The 25,025-nt window shown below is 43.8% G+C and overlaps 1 protein-coding gene across 2 annotated transcripts in view; it reads left to right on the top strand.

Annotated features, from left to right (window-relative positions):
- The first annotated feature begins 741 nt into the window (after positions 1-741).
- The window catches only part of mgst2 (microsomal glutathione S-transferase 2), a 68,462-nt gene continuing 44,178 nt past the window's right edge, over positions 742-25,025 (top strand). Inside the window, exons 1-3 of one of the 2 annotated variants that reach the window (XM_059965175.1) lie at positions 748-855; positions 2,036-2,102; positions 3,920-4,081. In XM_059965175.1, coding sequence (XP_059821158.1) covers positions 4,066-4,081 — 16 coding nt within the window. In that variant the 5' untranslated portion in view covers positions 748-855; positions 2,036-2,102; positions 3,920-4,065. Of the gene's footprint in view, positions 856-2,035; positions 2,103-3,919; positions 4,082-25,025 lie in introns of both variants that reach the window. The other variant, XM_059965176.1, reaches the window with a different exon arrangement.

The raw sequence follows: 25,025 nt of genomic DNA, 5'->3' as shown, positions 1-25,025 counted from the left end.
GGAAATACAACATTTGAACTGCTATGAAGTGTTTAAAAGTAAGGAGCTTCAAATGCAAGGCAGTGGCAACTCCCTAGAGACCAACTGTTGTGGATGTGCAGAACCCTGTGGATGTGTAGAGTTTGAATCAGGAGTATGAGGTACACCTGGTCACTGTAGACTCCTGTCCTGGGCATTACCTTTTCCAGTCTTTGTTCATGAAGGGTTGGGGAAATTAGCAGATGTGTACACAGGTGTTCATCTGTGTAAATTCACATGCACTTCAGGTGAATCAATAAAGGTACTTGTTGGTAAAATGGATTCTCACTGTGGCAAATTGATTATTATTACTAAGGGGTAAATCCTTGTAACGGTTGTGACCAGGGCTGCAGGACCACAGGGAAAGTGTGCTTCAGAAAGGAGGGCCCATGCACACACTTAGCTAAGTACTTGTTTGAGTTAGAAGTGTTAGTAAATGTTTAGTGTTGTATTTTTGTAACTTAGGAGGCTTAGAGAAGTAATTGTTTGACTCAGATGCTTAGTTGAGTGTTTCTATTTGTTGATAAATAGTAACTGTGTTTACTCACATTTTCTGCCCCTCTTACTGAATCTGTAGATTTGTTTTCATGCAACATTTGGCATAGTTGGTGTGGTGAACTATGTGCCTGTCTGGACACGCCCCCTGCTGACTGCTCCTGTGGCTCCTCCCACAGGCCCCTGTATAAAGGCGATCTGAGGCCTGACGCTCGGCCTCAGTTTCCAGGTCATAGCATGATGGACACTCACTCCTGGTTCCTTCTTCCAGTCAATAAAAGCCGATATCTCGCCTTGCGTCTCAGTGTGAGTTATTGATGGTGCATCAGTTGGCAGTACTTGGTGAGTGTAACAGGAGTTACAGTAACTCACCAGTTAAAGATCTGGTGCTGCCTTTAATAGGGTTGTTAGTTGTTGGGGGGGGGGGGGTTCTATAAATGCAGCCATTTGGCTGCAGGAGGGGTTGGAGTATGTGGGAGAAGGTGTGCGTGGCTGGGTCTGGAAGCTGGCTAAGCTGATGGGAAGAGGGAGGATCCTGTGTGACCTGTAAGAAGATGTTTTTTTGTTGCTACTTCAGGCAAAGGACTAGATCGGTGGGATTCCAGCTCCCATCCTCTATGCGATGTGACGGAAAGTTGGGCAAGTGAACTGTTAAGGGAAGGGGGTCATCTTCTAAGCCCTTCCCAGATTTTTCCCCTTGTGATCAGGTTCCCTATATCCCAATTTGAAGGCCCTACAGCAGGCACTGGTGGAACTCCATTAACTGTAGGGGTTGGGCGGTGGGTAACAGTTCCCTGCCCCAGTCACATAGAGATGGGGTCAGGGCTCCCAGTAGCCCTTTCCGAGCTGGGGGAACCCAAGGCCTAACGCACCCATTGCAGTGGATTGGGGGAAAGGGAATGTGTAGCAATGGACAGCACTCGCGGACACTGATCTGTGCATTCCACCATTCCAGGTAACTCCAATGTTTGGCAGGTTCCTGTATTACAATAGAGAGCTTGGGGGGTGGGTGTTCCCTTCTTCCCACCAGGGAATTTAGCCTGCAGGTGGCCGTCAGACCAGGACAGCCAGGACCCATTCTTGTCATGGTGGCGGTACATTCTGGGTATGAACAAGGAAGGGCACTTTACCTTTGGGGTGGCTTCGGTGAAGGTACTGGTGGCATTAGCCAAGTGGGAGCCTTCGGTGATTCCACTCCCCTCGAGGGTGGCCAACACCAAACAATACTGGATCCTGGGAGGCACCAAAGAGATTGGGAAGACTGTAGATGCCCCGTTGTGGGAGGGAGTCATTCTCTCTGCTACCTCCCCCTATACCAGCCTGGTGTGCCCAGTGCAGAAAGGAGATGGGAGATGGCACATAACGATTGACTATCAACAGATAAATAAACATGCACTAAACACCCCCCCCTCCCAGCAACTGTTCTGGATGTGGTGACTATTATTGAGGACATAAGGGAGGGGAAGCATTGGTATATGTTAATGTACCTGGCTAATGCCTTTTCCTCCATTCCCATGTACAGAGTCACAGGACCAGTTGGCTTTCATGTAGAAGGGTCAGTTGTGCACCTTCTGCCACATCCACCAGGGGTATGTACACAGTCCCACATTATGCCATGGCATGATTCCTCAGATTTGCAAGGGATACAACTAGACCTTAACATCTCCATACCTCCTGATGTAGACAATGTACTGTTACAAGGACACTTGCAGGGTATAGTGAGGCAGGCACTGAATGAAGAGGTTGCCTCCCTGAAGGAGCTTTCCAATGAGATCCCGAACAGCAAGTGGACTTTGAGGTGGCCAAGCAGGCAGTGAGATGGGCTCTTACATTTGCCCCTAGACAGAATGGGTATCCTTTGAGTTGCAGGTTTCACCTACCCCTAGAGTGGCTGAGTGGAGCCTGTGGCAGGTGCTGAAGGGGTACCACATGCCTTGGGGGTTTCGGATGAAGACCTCCCCAGAGGCAGAGATCCAATACAGCCCCTCTGATTGGCAGTTGTTGCCCTGTTATTGGGCCACTGAACAGCAGACAGCCAATCATCTCTCTATCATACAGTGGGTGTAGTGAGAAAAAGCAACTCACAAGGAGAGCCATACCCAAAGGTCTTCCATTGTGAAATGGAGACGGTATATCGCAGACAGGTCAGAGAAGGGATCTGATGGGATGAGCCACCTCTGAACAGGTCATGGCCCTGCCCAATAATAACCTCTGCATTCACAACTGAGTCCCTAAAATTGATTCCTCACCCATATGGTGGGGTAAACTATTTGTCAATCTGACCCCTGAGGAGAAGCAACACGCCTGGTTCACTGAGGGCTCCGGCCGTTGGTGGGGTGGCGAGCTGTAGAGGAAGACTGTGCTCTTCAAGCTGTAATAATACAGAATGGAGAGGCTGATCCAGCCAATGGCTGAGTGGGTGGCCGGCACCCTGCCCCTTCGGGCCTATTGGAGTCCATGCCAACTCCTGGGCAGTGGCCAATGGCATGGTGGTATGGATGCCTCAGAGGCACGAGCAAAACTGAGAGTGCAACCTCTCTGGTCATACCCCTGTTGGGAACATAATTGGAGGGATGTACGCCTGGGCAGATTACAGTCCATCATGTAGATGCACTACCCTTCAGAACATGAGGCTATGCCTAGATCTGTGGCAGATAGACCAGCACAGGGTGACCTGTGTGTTCCGGGGGTAGAACCTCAGTTGGCTGGTGGTCTGGGCACTTGGGGCTGGACAGGGTAAAGAGATGGGTGGAGGCTCAATGGATTGCAATGATTTATAATGAGGACAAAATGGTGGCCATAAGCTGCCCAACCTGCTGACAAGTTATGCCCAAGAGATGGCCGGTGGGTCCCATGGTTATGGGAGCTGATCTGTTCTTTGTGATCACAAAATAAAAAGCAGCATGTGCTTTCAATGGACAACACGTATTCAGAATGTCCTGGTGGCCAGAGATTCAATAAGACAATGGCTCGCATTTTGTGGGAGTAACGGCCAGGATGGGACCATAGACTCCAGCATTTTGTCTGCTTTTCACATCCCATACTACCAGCAGGTGGAGGGGCTGATCGAATGCATTGTTGAGGCAATAGATTAAGCTATTGACCCCTACCTGCACCCTCCAGGGTGGCTGGGTACGCTGCAGCAAGTGGTGGGCCTAGTGAACTCCCGGCCGCCAAATCTGGGTGGGTCCCCAATGTCCCAGCGTTTAGCAGTATTGGACCCGCCAAAGCTATAAGTAATGGAGTTGGAAGAGGAACTGGGGACACTTTGGGTGCAGCAACCACAAGGGTCACTGGGTGGAGGGAGGTTGGGGAATAAGAGGTGGGAAGCATTATGGAGGAGAAATCGGGAATGACATGTCTAAATAAGCAGGAGAGAGTAAGTGTGTGTTTCCCTACACTGCAGAATGGTGAAGTGGCAGGTGCTGACGTTGACCTGTGGTGAGAGGTTCCTGTGGATGGTGAATGAAATGAAAAAGGACCAAAGTGTTGGGTTGCTGGATTTCTTTGAGGACTCTGACCCACGCCAGAGAAGGAGTGCCACGAATACCTATGGATTCACTTTCAAGTACTCTTCATCTCATCTTCTCAATATTTATTATTCCCTTCTTTTTCTCTTTCTTTTTGTATTGTTTTGCACATTGGTCATTTTCCGTCCTGTTGGGTGTGGCCTTTCATTGATTCTAATATTTCTTGTATTTACTGCCAACAAGAAAATGAATCTGTGTTGTATATGGTGACATGTATATAGATACTTCGACAATAAGTTCTTTGAAATTTGAACTTTGATCCCCTTTGATGACAAGGAAAAGGGGGAACTTGTCTTGCTCCACTGCCTTTGGTATTCTGCTTTGGGGGAAACGGGAAGGAGGTGTTCCTCTCCAGCAAGCCTGGCCCAGTCATACAGTAACAGCCTTAAAGAACTTGAGCCTTAGTGACCCCTGGTGGACTGAGTACTTTGAGGAATGGTATTTCCCTCCTTACGACTTGTTTAACCTAAAGGTCCCAACTCTGAAAGTGATTCCCCAGCCAACAAGGAAGGGAAAGGAATGTTGTTATAGGCCATATGCCAAGCACAGGTCCAACCAGTCAGTGGGACTCAGTGTGTATGAGCACCAGTGGTATCTTTAGATGACTGTATCTATGCTGAGTGTTGTTGTGAACAACACTGGGCACTTCGAAGACACTGAATAGCACTTACTGGGTGATGCACCATCAATAACTCACTCTGAGACGTAAAAGCGAGATATTGGCTTTTATTGACTGGAAGAAAGAACAAGCAGTGAGTGACCACCATACTACATCCTGGAGACCGAGAGGCCGGGCTCAGGCCTTGATCGCCTTTATACTGGGGTCTGTGGGAGGAGCCACAGGAGCAGTCAGCAGGGGGCATTTCCAGACAGGTATATGTAGTTCACCACACTGGGTATGTGGCTCCCCACGGGGTGGTATGGCTACTGCTATCTGGGGAATGTGATGCCATACGTATACCACCTCGGGGCCCTGGATGAGTTTCCTGCCCATGATGGCCAGTATAGTAAAAGGGCCAACACAGAGACTGAAAGGGTTTGGATAATAGTCTCCCCCCAGTACAATTCAGCCAAACTATCCAGGGAACTGATACGCATGTTATGGAGACACTAGCTAATGAGACGGCCATAGCATTCAAGCACACAGAGCACAGAGGATGCCCTGACCCAAGTTTTGACCAAAATTATGATCACTGAATGGCTGCCTTACAGAATTGGATGGCCTTAGATTATCTGCTCACAGAGAAAGGTGGCACTTACTCTGTTATTGGTCAAGAATGCTGTACCTACATTACTGATGAGTCGGGGAACATCACTGTCCTGGCTGATCACATCTGGAAATCAGTGGATAAGATTAAGAAAGTAGGCGATCAGTTCCATGGTGCTGTTTCTCTGCATATATATAAAAAATAAAAGCACGCACAGGGGAGATAGCTTTAACTCTCATTGCAGTGAGAGAGAGAATGCAGACAGCAGATCAATAAATAGTGCTGGGGGGGGGTCATTGCTCTAAAAGAAATAGATCCATACATTACACTTCCTCCCCCTTTTGATTAATGCAACATAAAACTGTATATGTACAAACCATTCAATTTCCCTTTCATAAACCATATTCTAAATAATCAAGCTTTCACAATTACAGCTTCACAGTTCTAAAGGTTCAGTCTTTTGGGTTGCGCTCTGTTTCTTTCAGGATAGCACCTCTGGACTTGTGGAGTGGAATCGGGCTTGGTAGGTGTCTTGTGTAAGATGATGTTCTCGGTTTCCGTGGTCATGTTGCTGTCAGTGACATCATCACAGAGTTAAGTCCGGTTACTGTAATGAGTCTGCCTTGTTGGATGCAGTTGACTCGTGTGATATTCGACTGAGCATTCAGTAACTTCCATAAAGGAAGTTGTCCGCCTTGTGCTGCAGAGAAATGTCCTCCTTGTCCATCGCCTTAAAGGACTTTTTGAAGGTTTGGATAAATGTTTCAGCGAACCCATTCGTTGCTGGGTGGTGAGGAGCTGACTTGAAATGTCTGATGTTATTTTTCCTCATGAAAAGTCTGAATTCTTCCACATATTGTGGTCCATTGTCACTCTCAATTTGTTCTAGCCAAGATAGTCCTCAGAGCGGAGACAGTCTTTGCTGAAATGGTTGACTTCATTGGTATAGCCTCCAAACACTTTGACTGTGCATCCACAGCAATCAGAAAGATAGAGTCCATGAATAGCCCAGCAAAGTCAATATGTACTCTTTGCCCTGGTGAAGACCGCTACTCCCAGGGGTGTGATGGTGCCTGTGAGGGTATATTTTGAACTTTTTGCCGTCCTGAACAGCTTTTGGCCAAGTCTTCAATCTGTTTATCTATTCCTGGCCACCACATGTATCTCTGTGTGAGACTCTTCATCTTGACTGTAGCAGGTGTCCTTCATGCAGATTCTCTAACACTCTGCTGTGCAGTTTAGAGGGAACCACAACGAGGTACACACATCAGTGTTCTTTGACATACCGACAGTTGGTCTCGTCTCACTAAGAACTCTGGAAACATAGGGTTACTATGAGCTGGCCACCTTTGCATCGTGATTTCATAGACTTCTGACAATGTTGGGTCTTTCCTCGTTTCCCTTTGTATTTCAGAATTTGTTACCGGCAACTGGCCCACCAATGGGGTGTGGAACACTTCTGCTTGGTCACAGTATGAAGACTTCTTCAGTTGCCAATAGTGGAAGACATGACAAGTCATCAGGATTGCTGTATTGTCTGGTACCTTGAACTCTATGTCATAAGAGTGGGCTCATAGGTATAGTGTCCAATGTTGTAGCCAGGTAGCAGTTCCTGAGATTGAAAATGGACACAAGGGGCTGGTGTTATTTCGCTAACATAAACTTCTGTCTGTAGATGTAGTGGTGGAACTACTTTATTCTCCATACTAGACTGAGGGCCTCTCAGTCAATTTGTATGCAGTGGCATTCTCTGCCCGTCAGTGATCTTGAAGCAAATGTTCAGATCCACCTTTCATAATTGTGACAGAACAACTCCAAAGTTATAAAGTGATGCATTGCATGCTAGTGTGATGGGCAGGGATGGGTCATAATGGGTGAACAGTTCATCGGATGTTACTAGTCTTTCTTTCCTTGATGCTTTACGCATCTTTCTGACCCTTTGCTCTTTACTCCTGTCTGCAACAGTGCATTCAATAAATACAGCACTCTAGCAATGTTTGGGAGAAGCTGGTGGTAGTGGTTTACAAGGCCCAAGTATGACCTGAGTTGTGACACATTTTCCAGTTTGGGTGCCTGCAGCTCTGCTTCAATCTTCTCTTGTGACTTATGCAAGCCATGCTTGTCAATGACATGTCCACAGCATGAATTTTCATTCTTGGAAAAATTCACATTTTTCTCTCTGTGTTGTTATGAACCCCGTAACTGGGTCACTTACCAGCAAAGATAGAGAGGTCCGTTGAAGTCTGATGGTACTATTTTTAACAGTATTTAATAGTAAAAATACACAAAAATAATATCAATGCAAACATACAGATAATATACGTCGTCAATACTAAATCTAAAAGTGCGGGTATAATAATAATCAATAAGAAATAAGCTCTATTGTTGTCTAGGGGATAATGTATTGTCCGATGAAAATATAAAAGTCACTCAGTTCATTCAGTTCATACAGGCTTCAGCCTTTGGGGACCACTGGGTTTTCAATTGTTGGAGAGAGAGAGAGATTTTAGAAACTTGCCAGCTTTTCCTTTTTATGACGTCGATCCTTCGAGAGTTCCGTTGGTGTAGCCAGTCCTTTACTTTAGCTAAGCCATTCTTCCGTGGTAAGGCCCCAATCCCACGCAAAAGGGAAAGGACGCACTCGAGCCCTCCACCAGCTGTCGCTATTAAACGCTATCATGGGATCTCTAGCATTTCTCCTGGTGTGTCTAAAGGGGTTGTTCCCCAGACCCTCTTTTATTCTTACTCACGGGGTCTCAGATGTCAATCAGGTTGGGATGATGCAATCCCTCAACCAGCCCACTCTGGTCATTCCCTGAGGGCTTCAACGAATAGTACAGTACTCAATACACAATTCCGTCTCCAAAAGACAATAGCCGTTATCAATGGTTCCGCCTTGCTGAGGTCAGGACACATTCCAAACCCTTGTGGATTCTGCATGTCTCTCTCTCATTTCCTGGGTCCCAGACCCGAATTAATAGCGATCTTGCAATTCTCAAAAAGGAGGGGGCTACTTTGTACCCTTCGGCCCCTCAGAGTTGTGGCTCGTTCGTAACAGTGTGCAGACTCACTCAGTCTGGTAAGCACTTTACCCAAGTTCTGGATCAGCTCTTCATCATTCTTGTCAGTGACAATGATGTCATCAAGATAACAATCTGTTTCGGGGACACCAAAGATGAGACTGTTATACTGGAACAGTCACTTGTGAGTGTTGATTGTGAGGAACCTCCTGCTTGTTGACTCAATCTCCATTTTCAGATAGGCTTGTGACAAGTCAATCTTTGAAAACCTTTCCTCACCCACCAAAGATGCAAAAATATCTTCTATTTGTGGCAGGGGATACTGAACAGTACGCAACACTGAGTTGATGGTTGAAATCCCCACATCTGTGAACAACTCCAGCCTTCCTTAACTTAAAGCACACGGTATTGGAGGTATGGTATTGATGTGGATAGAGAATTGGTTGGCAGACAGGAAGCAAAGAGTGGGAGTAAACGGGACCTTTTCAGAATGGCAGGCACTGACTAGCGGGGTACCGCAAGGCTCAGTGCTGGGACCCCAGTTGTTTACAATATATATTAATGATTTAGACGAGGGAATTAAATGCAGCATCTCCAAGTCTGTGGATGACACGAAGCTGGGCGGTGGTGTTAGCTGTGAGGAGGATGCTAAGAGGATGCAGGATGACTTGGATAGGTTAGGTGAGTGGGCAAATTCATGGCAGATGCAATTTAATGTGGATAAATGTGAGGTCATCCACTTTGGTTGCAAGAACAGGAAAACATATTATTATCTGAACGGTGGCCGATTAGGAAAAGGGGAGATGCAACGAGACCTGGGTGTCATTGTACACCAGTCATTGAAGGTGGGCATGCAGGTACAACAGGCGGTGAAAAAGGCAAATGGTATGTTGGCACTCATAGCAAAAGGATTTGAGTACAGGAGCAGGGAGGTTCTACTGCAGTTGTACAAGGCCTTGGTGAGACCACTCCTAGAGTATTGTGTGCAGTTTTGGTCCCCTAATCTGAGGAAAGACATTCTTGCCATAGAGGGAGTACAAAGAAGGTTCACCAGATTGATTCCTGGGATGGCAGGACTTTCATATGAAGAAAGATTGGATCGAATAGGCTTATACTCACTGGAATTTAGAAGATTGGGGGGGATCTTATTGAAACATATAAAATTCTAAAGGGATTGGACAGGCTAGATGTAGGAAGATTGTTTCCAATGTTGGGGAAGTCCAGAACAAGGGGTCACAGTTTAAGGATAAAGGGGAAGTCTTTTAGGACCAAGATGAGGAAAAATTTCTTCACACAGGGAGTGGTGAATCTGTGGAATTCTCTGCCACAGGAAACAGTTGAGGCCGGTTCATTGGCTATATTTAAGAGGAAGTTAGATATGGCCCTTGTGGCTAAAGGGATCGGGGGTATGGAGAGAAAGCAGGTACAGGGTTCTGAGTTGGATGATCAGCCATGATCATACTGAATGGCGGTGCAGGCTTGAAGGGCCGAATGGCCTACTGCTGCACCTATTTTCTATGTTTCTATGTTTCCCTTTCTTGATAACCAGGACAATAAGCATGGCCCAATCATTCCACACAGACTTGGGGAGAATTCTCGATGTTTCCAAGCTCTGTAGTTCATCATCCACTTTAGGACATAGTGTGTACTGAACGCACTTTATGGAATCTTGGTGTTGCTGTTTCATTCAGTTCAATTCTGTTCTTCATGCCTTTGAGTTTACCAATCCCTTTCTCAAACACCTTTCATTAGCATTAAGCTGCTATGCCAGTCTCTGGTTAGTGCTGCCATTGCCTTTTGACGTCACACACAGCTTTGACAGAGTGCCAGTTGAGTTGGATTTTTCTCAACCGTTCACATCCGAAAAGTGTAGGCCCTTCACTTTTCAATACATAAAGCTCTAGCTGTTATGTTTGGCCTTTGTATGTCACATTTACTTTCAGTTTGCCTTTTGAAGACACTTTTTCCACCTGTGTGAGTCTTTAGCATCAATGAGGTCTTCTCTAATGGTATTTTAGAAAACACTGTTATAGTCGGCCTCTGGAATTATGGACAAAAAATGACCCTGTATCCAGCTTCATTTTCAGTTTTACACTGGACACATCTATTGTGATCCAAATAATTCTGTGATCTGCTTCAGTTATACTATGCAGTTCTGGGCATGACTGTTCACCTTTGTCAGACTCTATGTTGTCTGATTCTGTTTTACATTCGGTGACTTTATGCATTTGCTTAGTTTTGTGTTTGAGACTTTTCATTCGGTTGTGCCTTTTGTCTGCCTTGCACACTCTCTCTATGTGACCTTGTCTGTTGCACATTCTGCAGACATTTTCTTTGAACCAACAGTCATTTGCATCATGGGAGGATTTGCCACATTGATAACATCTTTGGCTTTTTGCACCATTCAGGAACATTTTGTGCATTTCACATTCTAACCTCCTTTTCTGTAGTTTTGCTGCCATCTACAACAATATTGCAGTGGTCAATGCCCATTCTAAGGTTAGGTTTCTTTCAGACAGTAGCCTTGTTTGAGTGCTTTGACTATACATACCACATACAAGGCTGTCCCTTAATGCATCAGAAAGTCCATCTCTGAAGTCACAGTACTGGGAAAGTTTGCGTAGTTCTGCAATGTATTCAGAAATGCTTTCATCTTGACTGGTTCCTTTTGTAAAATTTGTATCTCCCAGCTTAGGGCTCAAGTGATTTTGTAAAGTTGTAAACATCTTGCTTGCTGGCTTTTCAGGGGTTATTAGGTTGCATAAGAGACTGCATGTTCTTGGGGCCATTAAGCTAAGAAGTGTAGGGGCTTTGCTTCTTCATGTTGCTCGTGTTACAATCCAGTTCAACTCTCACAACATAAGACCCCCAGCCTTCATTAGCACTATAAAAATCATTAATTTTCCTGACTGAAGCCACCTCCACGTTATTTTCACTCTAAATTCAGTGAGCCTTTCACAACTACTCATGGGTCCTTTGACTTCTCGTGCTGTTTAACTCTCACTGTTTTGTCCCATATCTGTTGGCGCAGGTCGTGATATTTTCTGACATTCAGGTTTGTACTCATCACCAATTAGTGTCTGTGCACAACTGCATAAATATTAAGTAAAAGAACACACAAGGGAGATGGCTTTAACTGTGTGTGTGTGTGTGTGTGTGTGTGTGTGTGCCTTGACCATCCCAGACCCCCAAGAGACATCCGTCAACAGCTGTGATACAAAAGGAGTGAGAGATGGACTCCATAGGGAGTCCAAGTTTCACACACAGGGTCCAGTACAGTAAGTCACCTGCTGTGCCAGAATCCACCAGAGGCTCCTGTGTGCGTAGAGCTGTTGGCGTGTGGAAGAGGACAGTTGGATTGTGATGCTGGAACGAGGGGCCAGGAAAGTCTTACCAGATAGAAGGTCCCGTGTCTCTACCTCGTGGTGCCATTTCCTAGATGCAGTGGGCTTGTGTGATTGGTAGTTCTGCAGTAAACACACAAGTTGTTTCTCCACCGACGCTCACACTCTTGGGTATTTAAGGAAATCCTCTCCTACTACAGGGGTTCTGGAGGTGCTGCTGAGGGTCCTGCAGCCTGAAGCGGTTCTGGGATTCTGGCTGATGATTGAGAAGGTTATTCCATAAGAGGGCTAGAGTGATGAGGCTTTCAAGGTCAGTGGGCATCTTTGGGTAGGCAGCTCGTCTTTCAAATGTTCCGTTGGTAATGGGCCAGCAGTGTTTCTGCATTCCAGCCATACTCCTTCATGAGATTTCTGAATTCCACTGTGTTATCCAGCACCAAGCATGAACCTTGATGCAGGTGAAGTATGCAATCTGCTGCATCCCTTTCACTTCCTGGATAGTCAAAAGCACGGCATCCCTCAGCAACAAACTTCTTGAAAATAGTGGTCTTATTTTCCCAGTTACTGGCAGCCCAGGTCAGAGCTCACCTGGTTGAGAGATGATGAAGGCAATCTTGGCTCAGTCCATGGAATACAGACGTGTACGATGCACTGGGACAGGGATTTGCAGTGTTGGCCTGGGGATCCATCAAACCATTTGGACACTGGAACCTTGGACTCAGAGGCAGGAGGTTAATTCCTCCGGTATTGTTTTATCAAGACTCAAAGAGGTGAGCAGATGGTCAACAGTTTCCTGCTGCTTCTGGATCATGTGCTCATATTGACAGAAGCCTTCCTTTAGGCAATCATACTCTGCTGGGTCAATCAATGGTTTACTCATCCTGTCAGGAAATGTAGAGGAGGTTTAACCCAAACACAGAGCAGCAGAGATGATTTAGCAGCCAGCAATCACTTTAATAATCAACTGAAAAATACCAAGCAATGAGGGACCACAAAACAAGAGAGAACAGATACTTAACATGACAAGGCATCAAGGTAACTGAAGGCTACGAGCAACTGGTTAAGGCTGGCTGGTTCGATGAGTGTGCGAGGGGGTGGACGACAGCTGGGTTTAAGTAGGTTGCTGGTGACTCCTGTTAGCTGGGTGGAGACAAGGAGGTGCCTGCCTGTGCAGGAGTTATGATCTCCAGCATCAACTGTGCCTCTAAACAAATAGTTTGAGTACAATTACATTGTCAGTTATCTGACAATGTGGAAAATTTGCCCAGGTACATAGTGTTCACGAAACACAGAACAAATCCATCTGGTTAATTACTACCCAATTAGTCTGCTTTCAATCATCAGTAAAGTGAAGGAAGCTGTCATTGACAATGCTCTCGAGTAGCACTTAATAATATGCTCACTGATAGCCAGATTGGATCTGCTCGGCTCCAGAACTCTTGGTCCAAACATGGACCAAAGAACAAAATTTCCAAAGCGAACAAAGAGTGACTACTCCTGACATCAAGGCAGCATAGATGATATGCGGCATGAATGGATTCTGGTAAAATGGAAGTCAACAGCATCAATACCCTTATTAAAATAAGGTGCTCCTGGGTACCAGCCAGATATAGCTAACTGCCATTTCATAATTCTACATTCAGAGAAATAGCTTCCTTATAAACTCACATGAATTCATGAACAAATATTGTTGCTGTATTCACAAAGACTGCCAAAGCAACACAAACCTCCGTTCTTTATCTTTGGTTCTTGCTACTTTTCCAGTTGAAATACTGCACTGCTGACGGGAGTTAGCCTCAGTGGTATCCAGGACATCTTCAAGGAGCAATGCCTCATAAAGGCTTCATCCCTCATTAGGGACCCACATCACCCAGATCATGCCTTGTTTTCATTGCTACCATCAGGAAGGAGGTACAGGAGCCTGAAGGCACATGCTCAAGGATTCAGGAACAGCTTCTTCGCCTCTGCCATCTGATTTCTGAATGGACATTGAACCCACGAACACTACCTCACTTTTTTTTGTTTCTATTTTGCACTACTTATTAAATATTTTAATACACTTATTTAATATATACTTACTGTAATTCACAGATTTTTTTGTATTATTATGTATTGTGTTGTACTGTTGTCTCTAAGACAACAAATATCACGACATATGCCAATGATATTAAACCTGATTCTGAATGAAATTTGTAATAGTCTTTATTGATGTTATTTAGACCAATGCCTAATGGTCACTCAAAACCTTTTGCTGTTGGATTTTATACACCACGTGCAGGATTGCCTGAATGGAAACACAAACAATGAAACTTAAACCAATTATCACACATACAACTTCTTTGTTGCAGATATTTTTCTCATGGCTACTTGTAAGTTGCTGATCACATGGTCCCTCTTGATAAATGGAAGCTCACTACTATCAGAGCAAACATCAATAGTGGGCTACCCAACCGCTCTTGATGCTCAAATAGCACAATCCCTGTTTGCTGCTGGGCAAGTTACGTTAGTGTACATTGACGTGGGCACTGGGCAGAAGGGTCAGCATGGTCACAGTGGACAGAAAGGCCTATTTCTGTGCTGCTTGACTCTGTGACTATGATCGCACCCTCACCATTAGATGCCTGTCCCTCTAATCCTTAATCATTTCTTTCCTAATACTGACAGTCGGTAGCCAATGCTTTGTGATTCAACCAATGACATTCTTTAAACTGAGTTACACTCAGACTTGTATCTGCTTAAAATCAAAGCTATTGTCTGCCACACTAGACAAGCAGGTTGTCACCTACCCAGAGGCTGAGTTTAAAGAACTGCTCTCATTTCCTTTTTCTTCCTGTGAGGAATCGATAAATAATGTCTGTGATATATTTAGAATGCCTTATAAATGATATCCTACAATAGAATCTCAGACCTTTCTTGACCAAATTCGCTCTCCTCCTAACTACACTGCAATCTGAACATCTGAAGGTCTCGGCCGGAATCATTGACATTTTACTCATTTCTGTAGATGCTGCCTGGCCTGCTGAGTTCCTCCAGCATTGTGTGGGTGCCCCAGTATCTGCAGATTGTCTCGTGTTTCTGATCCTCCTTCCAGACTTGTTGCCAGCAGTTTTCTTCTGTTGCCTCCAGGTTTTCCTGACAGCCAGCTATTATATCTGCATTGTCTGTGGTTGAAGTTTCACTCACGGTTTTGTAGTTGTTTGTGTCTGCTTTCCCAATCTTTTAATATTGAAACCATGGTAACCAGTTTCAATCTACCAGTACTTCTCAAATAATAAACGACTGCCTCATGATGACTGACATCACCTAATAGGCTCTCACGCTGGTCTCCAGCAACAGTCTGGGATAATGAATGCCATCAATCCCTGCGACTTGTTTGATTTAAACTTGTCCAGCGCTTCCATTTCATTGATATAAACAGTGTCTCGAGAGAGGCCATTTCCTTCATGTCTTTACTTCCTCAAAGTATTCAAAAGGGATGATTTAGAATTCCATGGAATTTTCTCTCAGCAGAGAGGCTGATGGAGCTCTCTGCCACCTGTGTGGGAATGATACTGCAACTCCAGTGAAACAGTGGGGCCACAGTTTCAAGTTAGGCTGGGACATGTACATTGTTTAACTCGCATATGCAAAATCTGGCATCTAAGTATAGGTGTGCTGCCCTGCCTTTGGCTTCGCTAGAAATCTACAAAATTGTGGGAATAAAGCCAGTGCATCATGCGTAAAGCCCTCCCCACCACTGAGGCCCATTTACAAAGAGCGCTGCCACAGGAAGGCAGCATCCATCATTGAGGGCATCTGTCAACCAGGCCCTGCTCTCTTCTCGCAACTGCCATTGGGCAGGAGGTACAGGAGCCTTAGGTCCACGTTCAGGAATAGTTATTACTCTTCAGCCATCATGTTCCTGAACAGCTTGGATAGCTTCACTCACCTCAATGCTGATCTGTCTTCACAACCTATGGGCTCACTTTCAAGGACTCATGCCCTCAATATTATTTATGTACCTTTATGTCATTTGCACATTTGTTCTTCTTTTGTACATTGGTTGTTTATCAGTCTTTGTTATTTATAGTTTTTTTTAAAATAAATTCTATTATATGTCTTTATTTTCCTGTATATGCCTGCAGGAAAATGAATCTCAGGGTAGGAGATCAAAGCTCAATGTTCAAAGTGCATTTATTATCAAAGTATGTATTAATTATGCAACCCTGAGATTCATCTGTTTACAGCCAGCCACAGAAGAAGAAACCCAAAAGAACCCAATTTTTAAAAATGACCAAAGCCAATGCATAGGGAGAGAAAGGAAAACAAATCATGCAAACAATAGCATTCAGAACAAAATTGAAGACATAAAACACAGAGCAGGCGGAGCAGGCTCAGAGCTTCAGTCTCAGATCATCACGCGGCAGGGCAAATCGCCACCAAGCTTGCAGACACGAAGCCTGGAGCAGCCAGAGCAGTCTCACAGCCTCAGCGCCATGGAGAGAGGAGTAAATATCACAGAAGAGCGAGCGAAATCTTCCCAACCCTCACCTGCAGTCCCGACACCCTGCCTTTCAGGTCTATCTGGGCCAGTGTTTAAATTGTCAAAACACTGGATCATCTCCCGCACTAGGACCTGGGTCCCACTGCAGTGATACACTCTGGACCTGCACCCTGCCGCCACATTCCAGCCCATAATTGACCTTTCCAAATCAGCCGGGTGCTTACCAACCTCGCTCCCGGTTTAGCTAGACAGGCTCTGAAACTTCTCCACTCTAACTCTGTCTCGACTATGCCTTGACCTCGCTCCAACCACTTCTCCTCGAACATGCCCTGCTTCAAATTTGCATCGTAACTGTACACCCCGACCCTCGAGCCAACCTTGTCTTCACTTGTCTCTTCATTGTTTGCTGTGATAATTTACCACAGAAAGTGTTATTAATAAAGTATTTAGTTGTATTTTTTGTTTTATGAACCACCAGTAAGTTGTCATCCAACAGTAGTGTCATCTTAACCTGGATGCCATGTATGGTAACATATACATAATTTTATAATAAATTTAATTTGAACTTTCAAATTTGAACTTTAAAATCTTGTTTGAACTTTGATGTGTACTGAGTATCGGTGTGAAGTTTGTACAATCAATGAAAAACAAGATCAACACAGACATGTAACTATTGTCTATTCTCATTCAAATAACATTTTAAATATGTTATTTATTACTGCTTTGATCATTTAGGTTTCCGGTGGCCTGTGCCCCTTTGTGAAACATTATCATGCCATGTATGGTAACATATACATAATTTTATAATAAATTTAATTTGAACTTTCAAATTTGAACTTTAAAATCTTGTTTGAACTTTGATGTGTACTGAGTATCGGTGTGAAGTTTGTACAATCAATGAAAAACAAGATCAACACAGACATGTAACTATTGTCTATTCTCATTCAAATAACATTTTAAATATGTTATTTATTACTGCTTTGATCATTTAGGTTTCTGGTGGCCTGTGCCCCTTTGTGAAACATTATCAGTTTACACTCCCACATAAAACATTAAAAATCTAAATGCACAAGCGCAAGGCTTAGAGCAAACAGTATCAGGGTCCCAGCTGCAGTAAATTTGGACCTGTTTGTGCCATACTCCCTTCATTTTCAAGATCAATTACACCTCTTTGTCTTTGTGCCTCTTACTACAACCGCAATGAGAGGATTTTCCAAACAGTTACAATATTTTTTTGTCTTTGCAGCCATATTGGTCCAAAAGAATTACGTTTCTAGCTTAGTAGCTTAAGAATGTGCTGAAGACATTTATGTCTGAGAACCTGAGAAAAGCCTAGTCTTCCTCAGAAGAAAGAGACAAAGTATTTCTTTTAGGACAACAAACAATGTGCTGGTGGACTGCCTGCAGGATTTCCGTCTGAAAATCAACAAAATCTTTCCTTCCACGGATGCTGCATAACCTGTTAAGTTCCTCCAGCAGATTATTTGGTGCTCCCATTTCCAGCCTCTCTATTTTCTTACTGTATGTCTCATCTTTTTGAGGAATACAGGTAGTTCTGGTAAAAACAACATCTATTGCCTATTCCTGCTTTTCTTTGAGAAAGTGGACCTTTCTGACCTCCAATCATCAATATGAATGAGGCATTCTTATAATATCCTCATGTGTGAGGTTCCAGGATTCTAGTCTAGTGACATTGAAGGAATGGTGTCGCAACAACACTTGATAAGTTGTGGTTGTCCCTGATATTAGCAAGATATTGAAGAAAAGTCAACCAAGCAACAGTTCCAGAGGTTCCCAACCTTTTTATGAGTCATGGACCAATGCCGTACGCAAGGAGTCCATGGACCCCAGGCTGGGAACCCCTGCTTTGATTCATTATATTATGGCTTATTTATACCTAACCTCTTTCTAACAACTCCCTGTAGCTACGTCTAACAAAAATCTGTTAATGTAAGCTTTGGAAAAATTTCATTTAACATCACCACAACAATCTTTTATTTTAGGGGCAGGGAGAATACTCTAGATTTTTATTACTCTTTAACATCGGCCTTGAAAGATCTGACTTTTAAGTTTTTGCTCCCTTATCTGAATTCCACCAGCAAAGGAAATGACATTTCCCAATTCCTTAATAAATGGATCATCCCTCTACACATATTCTACAGTTATGGGGATACAAACCTGGTCTATGAAACATCTCTTTGCAATTTAACCCCTGTATTGCCTTCACTCTAGTGAATTTGAAGTGATTCTCCTCCAAGGCCAAAATATCATGGTTTCATTATGAAGTGAAACAGAATGAAAAACTCTAGATTAGTTTTAATCAAAGCTTTGTACTGTTACAGCATAACAGCCAACCAGCCATATCACAACACACTTGACGGAATGACCAATATTGCAAGAGTAATACAAGAAATACTGGAGATGTTGGGTTGGAGCAACTTCTACTTCTCTGGTTGTCCATTGAAATCCAATGACAATGTCCACTCCTTTAAAGGTGAGATCTTTGATGACTATACAGTCCTATCCTGGACCCACAAGTTCTATTGCAGGTGGGACATGTATTTGTGGTAGTGATGGTAGTGATGGCAACCATGGCTGCATTTCTCCTGGCTCTCCTCTGCTGTCTTCTGGTTGTTCTTTCCATCTCCAGAATACGAACCCCATCCCTACACAGCTGTCACCAAGTGTTACAGTCAGCAGCAACATCCTCCCGGTCCTCAGGTCTGATCTTGCACTTCCTTAAAGCATTCTTCATTTGATCCTTATAGCGCTTCTTCGGCCCTCCAGCTGAGTGTTGACCATGATGTAGCTGGCCGTATAACACTCTGTGGGGCAGCTGACATGGGGACATCCTTATCACGTGCCCCAGCCACTGAAACTGACGCTGGGTGATCAAGGCCTCAAAACTTCTGCAGTTGATCTTTACAAGTATTTCGGTGTGAGGCACCCGCTCACGCCAGGTAATTCCCACGATGTGCTGAAAGCAGCTTATGTGGAAGCGCTCCAAGGACTTTTTTTGACAGCTGTAGGTTACCCAAGCTTCACAGCCATAAAGGAGGGTGGTGACACAGACCGCTTGGTATATGGTGATCTTTGTGGAGGGACAAAGGCTCCTGTTCTGAAAGACTCTATGCTGAAGTCTCCCAAAGGCAGCTGATGCCTGTTTATTGCGGCTCTGGATGTCGTTGTCAATGGTGCTATCCTCAGAGAGAATGCTACTCAGCTATTTGAAAGATGGCACTACTGACAGCTTTTCATCACCAACAGTGAAGGCAGGTAGGGTGGGTGGGACATTAGCACTCCATTGGCAAACCACTTCTATCTTGGTGGTATTGACGGTCAGCCCCATCCTGCTGTACGCTCTCACCGCCACAGCAAGGACAGTCTGAAGATCCTCCGGAGTATGGGCCACAAGAGCACAGTTGTCTGCATACTGCAGCTCCAGGAGTTTGGTGGTTGTGCAGAGCCTCCTGATGTTAAAGAGGTTGCCATCTAACCTGATGTCCACTGCCACACCGCTGCTGTCTTCAATCTCGTTGTGGAGAAGCTTGGCAACACACAGGAGAAAGATTTTAAAGAGCACTGGTGCTAGCACACACCCCTGCCTCACCCCTGTGGGTACAAGGAAGGGCTTGGACTCTTGTCCTCCTATGGTCACCCGAGCAGTCATCCCATCGTGGAACTGGCGGAGGATGTTAATAAATTTATTGGAACAGCCAAACGTGAGGAGGACATCCCATAAGACTCTCTTTGCACAGTGTCGAATGCTTTGGAGAGGTCGACAAAGGCCATAAACAGGTCCTGATGTTGCTCCTGGCACTTTTCCTGAAGCTGCCGGGCTGTGAAGATCATGTCGATCGTGCTCCTGTTCTTCCCAAGTCTACACTGTGATTCAGGCAGCATCGACTTGGTGATGTTGCTGATGAGCCTCTGAAGCATCACCTTAGCCAGGACCTTTCCAGCAACAGAAAGGAGTGATGTGCCCCTACTATTGCCACCGATGGCCTTGTCACCCTTGTTCTTATAAATTACAACGATGTTTGCATTTCTCCATTGCTGTGGGATGTTCTCGTCAGTCCAGGCCTTGGTGATGTACTGGTAGAGGGTGCGCATACACATGTATCCTCCGTTCTTCAGTAACTCAGCAGGGATATTGTCAGTACCAGGGGACTTGTTGTTCTTAAGGGAATGGACAGCTGATAGAACCTCCTGGAAGGTTGGTGGTAGACTGAGGTCCTGGATAGGAGGAAGTTCAGGCAGTTCATCCACGATGGCAATGTCTGCGTCAGAATCCTGATTGAGCAGGATGCTAAAATGCTCAGCCCACTTCAGCAGAATGGTATTCCGATTCTTCTGATATGTTACTCCATCTACTGTTTTCAGAGGAGTAACGCATCGATTTATTGGGCCGTAGATGGTTTTGACAGCATTGTAAAAATTATGCATATCATTATTATCGGCAAAGGACTGAATTTCATGTACCTTTACGATCCACCACTCATTTTGTATGGCCCGTATTGCGTTTTGCGCTTTCCTCTGAGCTGCCTGCCATTGCTGTCTGATGCTAATGGATGATGGGTTATCTAAAGTTGCCCAGTGTGCTTTGTGCATGTCCTTAAGCAAGTGGTGGATGGTATCTGAGTTATCGTCAAACCAGTCTTGATGGTTCCTGCTCTTAGTGGACACACCCCCCCCCCCTCCCCATTAGGTTCTATGGAGGGAAATAAATATTTGACATTTCAGGCCAAGCCCTCTCATCGGGACTTTAAAGAAATATGGCAGAAACCAGAATAAAAAGGAGGGGGAGGGGAAGGCAGTAGCTGGTGTGCAATGAGGTGAATCTGGGTGAGGGGGGAGGTTGGGTTGCTGGGGAAGCGAGGGGGAGGGAGTCATGTAAATGATATGGCAGGTGAAAGAGCAAAGAGCTGAAAAGGGGCAAGGACAGTTAAGGGTTTAATTGTTTTTTGAAGTGTTTGGTGATTACTGTCCTTAGGCCCCTGTGTCTCCCTACTTCTCCAAAGCTTCTTGCCACTTAGAGAATACTCTGTTCCAATATGTGTTAGATTTTAGACCCAAAGTTAATTAACTCTCTCCTCTCCATGTGGAAATTCATCTTTCACTGTTTTGCTCATTCATTGTCTTTCAAAGTCCCTTTGCAACTTACTTCAGTATTTACTGTGCTTCTTGGTGTAGTCCAGGGGTCGGCAACGTTTACCACTGAAAAAGCCAATATGGACCCATTTCCCACAGAAAAGAAAACACTGGGAGCCACAAAACCCGTTTGACATTTAAAATGAAATAACACTGCATACAACGGGTTTTTTTGCCTTTATGCTATGTATAAACAAACTATAATGTGTTGCATTTATGAAATTGATGAACTCCTGCAGAGAAAACGAAATTACATTTCTGCATGCAACAAAAACATTTTGAACTCCAAAAAAAAGATGTTGGGTTGAAGGTTACTCCATAGTTAGCCTACCTTGGATCGAAGGATTAAAAGAAAGCGCGCACTGGCGGGTGTCAGGCATTGGCAGTGGTGATGTATATTAATAGTGATAAAAAACACGTTGTAGCGGTGTGCTACACGCAGCGCTAAAACAAAGACACTGCAGTCAAAGGTAACTTTATTCGAACTAAACAGCCTTGATTTAAAGCCTCCCTCAACCCGTCCCCGTGGGCGCGGATGCTCCAAAAGACACATACTCACAAACCCCCGTAGGCTATCTCCCTTAGCCGGAATGGTGGCTAATTGTGAGCCGGTTCGGATGTGCCAGGAAATGGGGTCTCCACAACGTTTTTAGATTGTACAAGATCACCATAATCTTCAAATTTCGAATTACATTTCAAAAATTAACAAACCACGGGGAGCCGCAGCACAGAGATCAAAGAAACGCATGCGGCTCCGGAGCCGCGGGTTGCCGACCCCTGGTGTAGTCAGTGAATATAGACATTTATTTCTCTATCTCTTTGAATAAGTTATTTATAGATATAATGAAAGTTGAGAGACTGGGTTACGCAAGGAATCGTATTTTATCAATTTCAGAATCAGAATCAGGTTTAATATCATGAAATTTGTTAACTTTACAGCAACAGTACAATGAAATACTTGATAAATGTAGAGGAAGAAAACTGAATTACAGTAAGTATATGAATGTCTATTAAGTAGCTAAGTTAAAGTAAGTAGTGCAAAAAAAAAGTAATGAGGTAGTGTTCATGGGTTGAATGACCATTTAGAAATCAGATAGCAGAGGGAAAGAAATGTTCCTGAATCACTAAGGGTGTGCCTTCAGGCTTCTGTACTTCCTTCTCAATGGTAGCAATGAGAAGAGGGCAAGTCCTGGGTGGTGGAGGGGCTGGGGTCCTTAATGACGGACACCGCATTCCTCAGGCACTACTCCTTGAAGATATCTTGGGTACTATGGCCCATGATGGAGCTTCTACGACTTACTTTAATCTAGTGCAGTAGCTGCCCCCTTCCCCCCATACCAGACGGTGATGCAGCCAGTCAGAATGCTCTCCAAGGTACTTTTGCACAAGTTTTTGAGTGTTTAGTTGACAAACCAATCTTCTCAGACTCCTAATGAAATATAGCTGCTGTCTTGCTTTCTTTGTAGCTGCATCAATATGTTGTGTCCATGTTAGGCACTCAAAGACATTGACACCCAGATCTTGAAAATGCTCACTCTCTCCACTTTTAATCCCTCTATGAGGATTAGTTTGCATTCCCTCATCTTACCCTTTCTGAAGTCCACAATAAGCTCTTTTGTCTTACTGATGTTGAGTGCAAAGTTATTGTTGCAACACCACTCAACTAACTGGTATATCTCGCTCCCGTACATCCTTTCATCACCATCTGAAATTCTTCCGACAATGATTGTATCAGCAACAAATTTCTAGATGGCATTTGAGCTAGCCACACAGTCATGGGTGTAGAGAGAGTAGAGCAGTGGACTAAGCACACACCTTTGTGGAGCACCAGTGCTAATTGTCAGCAATGTGGAGATGTTATTTCCGATCCATACAGACTGTGGCCTGCTGGTTAGGGAGTTAAGGAACCAGTTTCAGAGGGAATTTGAACAGATTTTCAATTTTCACCCATAATTAATTCCTACTGAAAACAATAGCTTGCTACCACCCTGTAGCTCCTCCAATCCCATTTCAACTCCCTCAAAAGTCTTAGTAATTTATAAATCAATGACTCAGCAATGCTGCCAGATTCGTCCCCACTCCATCAACTTCAGCGGATCCCAGAAACCGACCCTATTCCAAAACCAGAATCAGAATCAGGTTTATTGTCACTTACATACAGTATGTTGTGAAATTTAAACACAAAGTACACTGCAGATGCTGTGGTTAAATCAAGGCGTACAAAAATGCTGGATGAACTCAGCAGGTCGGGTAGCATCCGTTGAAAGAAGAATAGATTATAAGAATAGAAGAAAGAAGAATACCTGACCTGCTGAGTTTATCCAGCTTTTTTATATGTTGTGAGATTTGTTGTTTTGAAGCAAGAGAACAGTGCAATTGCAACTTAAAGTTCCAATTTTAAAAAGTGTAAGAATTTAAGATTAAGACATTTTCTGTGGTGGGATGGAGAGGCAAAGGGGAAAGATGATTGAGAAACCATCCAGAGTCTGAATCATTATGCATATTTAAAGCTGTAGCCAGAACACTTCGTCTGGGTTTAGTCACTGAGGAACAAGAGAAATAGTCAAATGCTGCATTTCTGGAAAGAAAGAAGCAGCAGGATGTTGACAGTTACTATGTATTTTACCAGCCAGTATCTTGCTTATCTTGCTGTAATAACCATCAAACAAAGGAAAAGACATAGACATCTTAAAAATCATGTGCTTGCAAATTAAAGTAATGCATTGATAATGATAGACAGTCTTGTTGAATGCATCATATCATTTACTCTTAAATATAGCTATACACAATTGTTATATGACATTAGTTACACTTCTGCTGAAAATTGTGTTAAATTTTAAACCATTTATCTATTGTGTTATTTCATTTATAGTTGCAGCATAATTGCTATATCACTTAACTATCATGTTGTTTAGCTGACTATAACAAACCAAAGTTTATATAGCAGAGTATTGACATAATGTAACAACTTTCACTTCTATAGAACTTTAAAGTAGGCAAGTCCCATTGTCCTGATGGAATACATACCAAGGTACTGAAAAGTTATAACAGAGGCATTGGTAATTCAATTCAAGCAACACAAGATTGTTTAATGCCATTTCCAGTACACAAGTGTAAAGGAGAACAAAATAATTCACCAAAATTCTCTGAACACCCAGCAGATTGCAAGACAGTGAATGTCACGCCACAACTTAAAACAATGTAGACAAAAGGCAGACAATGTAGACAATAGGCTAGTTAGCTTAGGCCAGGGGTCAGCAACCTTTACCACTGAAAGAGCCACTTGGACCCGTTTCCCACAGAAAAGAAAACACTGGGAGCCGCAAAACCCGTTTGACATTTAAAATGAAATAACACTGCATACAACGTTTTGTTTTGCCTTTATGCTATGTATAAATAAACTATAATGTGTTGCATTTATGAAATTGATGAACTCCTGCAGAGAAAACGAAATTACATTTCTGCATGCAACAAAAACATTTTGAACTCCGAAAAAAAGACGTTGGGTTGAAGGTTACTTTTAAGTAAAATACTCAACGTCTATTTGAGTCCTTCTTGTATTTATGAAAAACGCCAAACTTAAATTTGCCGCCAGCAGCAAACCAAAAATAACGTCAGCCAGCTGTCAACCTGAAAAATAAAAGGACTATTTCACTGAACAATGAAAACATATGAATATACGTAAAATAATACGCAATTAAAATATTTATCATACTTCTTCAGGTTGACTCACACCTGACAATGCAGTCGTATTCAGTAGGGATGGATCGATGCTT

The sequence above is a fragment of the Hypanus sabinus genome, chromosome 3 (assembly GCF_030144855.1).
Source record: "Hypanus sabinus isolate sHypSab1 chromosome 3, sHypSab1.hap1, whole genome shotgun sequence".
Taxonomy (NCBI): Eukaryota; Metazoa; Chordata; class Chondrichthyes; order Myliobatiformes; family Dasyatidae; genus Hypanus; species Hypanus sabinus.
This window is presented reverse-complemented; position numbering and strand designations above follow the sequence as displayed.